At 32.5% G+C, this 7,403-nt stretch overlaps 1 protein-coding gene across 1 annotated transcript; it reads left to right on the top strand.

The window, feature by feature from the left end:
- Positions 1-1,271: 1,271 nt before the first annotated feature.
- LOC149392982 (alpha/beta-Hydrolases superfamily protein) lies at positions 1,272-5,126 on the top strand. Its single transcript, XM_089617270.1, has 9 exons — positions 1,272-1,637; positions 1,870-1,946; positions 2,085-2,190; positions 2,679-2,771; positions 2,885-2,950; positions 3,762-3,907; positions 4,019-4,127; positions 4,457-4,521; positions 4,652-5,126. Exons 1-9 carry the CDS (start codon positions 1,395-1,397, stop codon positions 4,797-4,799), a joined length of 1,053 nt encoding a protein of 350 aa, XP_089473396.1. The 5' UTR covers positions 1,272-1,394; the 3' UTR covers positions 4,800-5,126.
- Positions 5,127-7,403: the final 2,277 nt, after the last annotated feature.

Here is a 7,403-nt window from a genome sequence, read left to right on the forward strand (position 1 = left end):
AGTAGGGAACGTAACAGTATATAATGATACATAAATATACAACTTCTACACATGTTTAACCAAAAGCGTTTATATAAATTTTACCCATATAACATATATTATATACATATTTCCAAAACAACAATATTTTACTCATTGTATACGTGTAAACCCTACGGGATATATATATATATATATATATATATATATATATATATATATATATATATATATATATATATATATATATATTAGCAGTCCACCGAAAATAAAAAAAATCAATAACTTCAAATCTCTTATAAATCACAAAAAAAAAAAATTAATATCTTAAAAATATTTTGGGGTTTTACAATCTCTCATAGTTATTGGAATTTTCGTCCCAAAAATTAATAAAAAAGTCGAGAACAATTGTAAGAACTCTTATTTGGGCACACTAAGTCTCTCTAGAGCTCCGGATATTGAGTTCTTATGTCTTCTTCTCATTCCCAAAATAGAATCGAAGTATTTCATCTCCAAGAGCCGCCCTTAACTTCGGACCACTAATTATTATCGTGACTCTTTTTAAAAAGTACTTCGATAATAAAACATCACCGGACGGTAAGGTCGTCTTGAAAACTTTTCTCGTTTTCTCTATAGTATCGCCTAAAGTTCTAGCCAACTCTGACAAAATACGGGAGTGTGTAGCCAATTCAATATGAGTACGACTATCACTTGGATAAGTATTTTCGTGCATGTGCTCATTACATGAGTTGATATGATTATTTTATGACTGTTACCCACATATGCTTTTCAGAGTAGTCTTTTTATTTGGTGGATTGTGTTGAATTTTTTTTTTTTTTTTTATATTTTAGTTTGTACTTTGTATTAAACTTAGTTTGTGTTGTGTTGAACTATTTTATATGGTTTAGATTTTATGTTAAATTACTTGAATTATGCCTTGTAATGTATTGAAAAAACATTGTAGACTATCTACAATTTTATGATTTTATCCTATGTATTGTAGGAATTTTTATGTATATCTTTTCACTGGATTCTTTTCGGTAAATACGATATTTGACGATATTTTTTAATGATAACAGTAACTTCAACAACACATTTTATATTTTATTTTTCTGTATTCTATGAGATTCCTATAACGTACTTCTGAATCTCAGAACCATAATGTTATATAACGTTATTTCGATCCTTGCTTCAAACGACCTATTTATCTTTAAAAATAAAAAATAAATAAAAAATAAATAAAAAAAAAACATTCACCAAACAACTTAATAATGAATATCCTTTTACATTCCATTACTAATACCATTTGCATTCAATTTTTGGTTTTTAACCAAAAACGCCCAACGTTCCAGTTCAATTCCGATTCGAACGACTCATAGCAATAAAAGAAATAAAAAAATCGAAGGTTTACGGAAATGAATCCACCACTATCGTCTTCGTTGAGTTCATCATCGTCCACTTCTTCTTCGTCTTCTTCTTCTTCATCGTCGACCGGTTCGTGGCTCTCCGGCATCGTCCGAGGCCGGTCCGACCGGCCTGGTAGCGTCAAAATGGGAAGCAGCGCCGGAGGCTCCAGCGCCGGAGACATTTCCGGTCCGGTTGTGAGGAAGAATCAGTTCCGTGGTGTTCTGTTCAAGTACGGACCTAATTCAACTCAGGTCAGTGAATTTCCCGTGAAATCGGATTTGAATTTGAATCTGAACTACAAATTTGCTATCACTACTTAGAAAGGTTTCTGATTTTTTTTTTTTTTTTTTTGCTTTGGAAGTATGTTAGTCTTATGGATCATGATTTCATTGTAACTTACAACTAGATTTAGACGGAAAAACCTTCCAAAATCACATTTCACGAATTCATGTGTAGTGATAATCTTATATCCTTGTTATCCAGGTTGCGTTTAAGACCGGAGATTTCAAGCAACAAGTGATCTTTATAGGCGGACTAACGGACGGTTTTCTCGCAACAGAGTATGGTTTTTCAAATTTAGCTCAGACAAGTATTGAGTGGCAACGAAAATCCACTCTTTGACATGGACTTACTGTTTTTAAAGATTTTCATTGAACCATTTCTGCTTTCGATGTGATACTATTATATGTTGTGTTTAGATATTTGGAACCCCTCGCTATCGCTTTGGACAGAGAGAAATGGTCGCTCGTTCAACTTTTACTATCATCGTCCTACACTGGATATGGAACCTCAAGCTTGAAACAGGTAATCACTAATCACATTGCAGTCTACAAGCTCTACTCTTTTTTCTTTTTTTTTCTTTCTTTCTTAATTCCAAAAGATTCTCAGAGTTCAATCTGACTACCTAGTAGTACCACCTACAATATCTGATGGTTATAATCTCTAATACATTGTTATGTATGTAATGTGTTAACTATATCAGAGCATTAGAAACTAACTGAAGTGTTTTTAGAATACGCGTGAGAGTAATAAAAAAATATCTGATAGAGTGAGATGAATCGATGAACTTAGCCGGCACTGCCAAGGCCAATGAGATCAATATATCCACTATTTTGCAAATATATCTATCCACTGTTGCTTTCTTGGGTAAATAACGTTTTCAATATATGCTTAGTGTTTAAACATTTGCTAGTTATTTGTTTGGATTGTGGCCTTTTTTATCCACTCGATGTATGCATTTTTGCTTGATTACTTTGAAAAAAACTGGCATTTTTTGTGTGTGTTTTTTAAAGGATGCGATTGAGCTTGATCAGATGATTAGTCATCTTATAAACAAAGAAGATTCGGAGGGTGTGGTGCTACTTGGTCATAGTACTGGTTGTCAGGTTAGTGGAAATTTTGTCTTATTTCAACTCTGTGAATTATAATCGAGTATTCTTCGGGGAAAAAAAAAAAACCCTTCTAAGGAACAAATATTACTTTTATGTTGCGTCTTTAGGATATTGTGCATTACATGCGCACAAATGCAGCATGTTCCCGAGCTGTCCGCGCTGCCATCTTGCAGGTATAAATCTATCTTATTATCTGTTCCATTTCATTATTATTATTATTATTATTAACTCTGTATATTTACGCATAGCCGTCGCATGTTGATTAAAGATTTGATAATCCTTGCTCCGATATATTTTGTATTTGGGGAAAGTAGAAAGGCTTGTGTAGATTAATTATATACGCGTGTCATGGAATAATTAGGTCATGCATCAGAGATCACTTAAGAGTGCGTTTGGAACCTAGAAAATAGGCTTGTGTTTGGATTGAGGGGAAATAGAAGAGAAGGAAAATAGGCGGGAACATTGGAGGGAACATGAATAAGTCAAGAGGGGATTATATTTTCCATGGAAAATCGGGTAGAAAATGAAATTCATCAAATGTTTTACATGTGGGACCCACATTTGTGTGTCTTTTATCACTAACCCCCCCTTTTTCCCCTCATATATGGTTAATACAACATGAAGTTCTAATTTTCTCTTCCATTTTTATTCTCCTCATGTTTTCACTCACCCTTGCACTTTCCGGTTTCCAAACGGAGCGTAAATGCCGATAATTGTAGTGTCCATATCGTTGATAGCTTTAAAATTAATTGTCAAAGACTCAAATGGGCACTGTTATGTCAATGCTAGATGAATAACAGTACATTAAATAAACATAAGGTGTTAAAAAATTTCCTTTCCTTGCCCTTTGATGCTTTTCTTAACTGAAATTTACGGACGTACTTGTTCACATTGAGTATGAATCTAATTTTCTTGTTCCTACATGGCAGCACTAATAGCTATCTTTTTATTCTTTGAATTTTCTTATTTGTATGTAATGATTAGGCTCCTGTAAGCGATCGAGAATATCTAGCGACTCTTCCGGAAACAGCTAGTAGGATTGACTTGGCTTCATCCATGATAAGTGAAGGCCGTGGCTCAGAATTAATGCCAAGGGAATCAGATTCAGCTGTCCCAATTACTGCCTACAGGTTCGTAACTTCCTATAGGCCGTGGTAATTTCGGTCCGTTTTTATCGTCTGCCAATCTTGTCACTTAATAGTTACTTGGAGGGAGTTACAAATATGAAAATTGCTTTGCAGATATCACTCTCTATGCGCTTACATGGGAGACGATGACATGTTTAGCTCCGACCTAAGCGATGACCAACTTAGAATGAGACTTGGACACATGTCTAACACGCCTTGCCAGGTTTGGTTACTCAACCGAGTTAACTCTGTATTGGGTTTTTTTCTTTTTAGTTTTTTTTTTCCTCTCTGGTTAGGCGAATAAACATGTGCTATCTTCATATAAGTAAGGTTCAAATAATGCAGAGAGTGTATAGCATTAAATAGAGTCCAGATCTCTCATTGACCAAAATATAGAAGCAATAACTTAAAATCCATATGCAAGAACAACTTACAAGCAAGTGTGTTGTCTTTTTGGAGCTATATGTGTCGGTTTTGTTTTCTTTTTCTTTTTTCTTTTTACATTTAACCTAGCGTTACGACATTAATAAGTTTGCTATGCAATTTCGGCAGGTTATATTTTCCATGGCTGATGAGTATATACCAGATTATGTCGACAAAAAAGCATTGGTTCAAAGGTAAATGAGTAAAGTAAATGAACCAATTAGAACTCTCTGTTTGCCAAAAAAAAAAAAATGTTGTGGTAGAGAGAAGTTCAGAGAATCTAACAGAGTGGATTTTGTTGGCTCTATTTTTTGTCTTTACCAGATTATGCAGAGCAATGGGCGGGGCAGAGAAAGTTGAGATTGAATACGGAAATCACTCGCTCTCAAATAGAGTGGACGAGGCTGTCAAGGCGATTATTGATTTTGTTAAAAGAGAAGTACCAAAAGGTTGGGACGATCCTTGGAACTAACTGTTCTTCTCTTTATGACAATTGTGCGCCTTTTTTTTGTTATCTGTTTTCCCCTTTATTTTTTGTTTTCCAATCCTAATTGTTTGCTTTTCTCATTATTTATTTATTAATGAGTTTAGTCCGATATGCGAGTGTTTGTCCTTGTATTAAACCGTTGGTGATCTGGTACTGAGAGAGTGGAAACAGAAAGCTTAAGTGACACTACTCTTTTACGTGAAAATATTCATGATTATTGGTTTGGGAATTTCATTCATTTGTTGTTCTGTACATGTAGTTTCGATGACAATCTGTAAATCACTGTTTTATTTATTAATTTTTTCCCCTCGAGCCTTGACTTTTCTTTTCTATGATTTATTGGAAGTTTGATATCATCAATCATCATTAGCATTAAATAAGAATAAGCTACTGAATAGGGTTGTTTTAATGTTCAGCAACAATTTATCTGCTTTTATTTCTTTTTATATTTTCATTGCTTACAAAGCAACTAGGTTTGGTCTTATTCTTCAAGAAACTTATTATTATTGCTGTTGTTTTATACAACTAATGTCTTACTTTTTTTAATTTATTTTTTAACTCTTAGAAAACTTTTTTGCTGAATGTTATAGCTATTTAAGTTAGAAAAACTGAACTAGGAAATTGATGGAGAGAGGGGAATCAATGAGTGATGCAAGAATTGTGACCAAAGCCTATCACATAGTCTATAGGCTTAACATGGAAAGTTCAATATCTAAGTCCGTATTGAGTATAGCCGTTTACCCTAATGTAAGTTTAGATTAATAAAACGAAAATTAAATTCACTCTAAGCTTCCTAGCTTAAGAAATTGTATTAAATATTCCAAGCAATTATGTGTACTAAAAATTATTGTTGTTGGCCATGAAGCTCATAATACGTAACTTTAATCAAACATTGTTGTTGCACCAAAAGAAAAACTTTATCCAACGTAAAGTAATTCGTAGATTATGGCCATTATGTGGCAATGATACAATATCTTAACTTAGGATACAAGCCAGACAAAATAGTCATTTTATCCTTGTATATAATATTCTCTCTTTATAATATTTGGTGAGGAAGAGAGGATGGATTGGCAAAAGCTCAATGAAGACTAAACTCTGCTATTTATAACTCATAAATTCCAAAGATTTCCACCAAACCAAAATGATCATTAGGTCGTTTCCGAGACAATAACAGGCTAGCTATTTCACAGCCTTCTTCCTCCTAAAATAAAAGAAAATTTGTGTTTCACTTCACACGCTCAAAATTCCTATTATTTTGATTAGTCAACAAAAGGACAATAACTTGTTTTTGTTTTTTTGGGAATACAAGAAATGACATATGGAATTAGACTTTAGTATACGAAAAGTCCACAGAGCTATGTCTATGAGACCATTGTTGCGTTTATATTCGCATTTGTGCACCCAAATAAATTGTGATATATATATATATATATATATATATATATATATATATATATATATTATATTGTAAGTGGAAACTTACAATTGAGAGTCGTTTCTAGTTTAGATCTTCAAAGCTTTTACACAAAAGCTCCAATTGTATGTCATTGATAAATAATAGTCAAGTTTTTGGGCACCTTGAAATGCGGACTGGGATATTTCAATCCAATAAAACAATCATAAATGATAATATATAGCTTTTGCAGTCATATAATATTTATTGGTCATGCGGTAATAATACATCCACCAATAATATATGATCAGCTAGTTGACCAATCACTTAAATTTACATGGCACACAATTTGTCGATCGTTCACTTTCTAGCTCCAACCAGTGCGTAATACCTTTTTTTTTTTTTTTTTTAATTTGTTCGTAGCATTAAGAAAACAAAGCAGCCCTATCGGTTGTTAACCTTTGAATAAGAGTTGTGAATCAAATTCTCGAAATTCTGATTAGTGATTCACGAAGGAGTTTGATTGCTTTATATAAAAACTCATGCCTATCACATGCATTTAGGCGATAATTTTTTTTTTTTGGTACTAATACATACATATCTATGTACACACATCCATATACGTAGAGATGTATATGATCCCTATAATCTATATACCATGTCATTATTATTATTATTCATTATATTTTAACATTTAATTTTAGTTAGAGTGATGATCGATTTCAAGTTTATTCAGGAAAAATATATATATATTATTGGTGTATTGAGCATTTGAGCTTATCTCTTGGTAGAGCTGTATAATACTGAAATGTGAGAGTGATAATGATGGTTCAATTATTGGATATATTATTTATATATGCGCGTCCCTTGCTAGTGAATCCATTCTTCTTAACTTATTTACCACAATAATCTAAATTGTGACAGTTTACCAACCTTGACAAACTAATAATTTCAGTTATTCACCCACATATATCCAACTAATTAACATAAGGAAAAGATACTACAATATATAATGAAGAAAACAAAAACAAAAAAATCATTGTTGATAACTGATAAGATGATACAATAAAGCCTACAAATATACTTGAAAAAAATATACCCTGTATGAATGGGTTTTTTTACCCAATTTTAATGAAAAATCCGTTTCTTCAAAAAAAAAAAATATATACTTGAAAAAAAAACAAAAAAAAAAATTA

This window comes from Urtica dioica, chromosome 6, assembly GCF_054948205.1.
Source record: "Urtica dioica subsp. dioica isolate 48M chromosome 6, U.dioica_male_clone48M_v1_H2, whole genome shotgun sequence".
NCBI classification, from domain to species: Eukaryota; Viridiplantae; Streptophyta; class Magnoliopsida; order Rosales; family Urticaceae; genus Urtica; species Urtica dioica.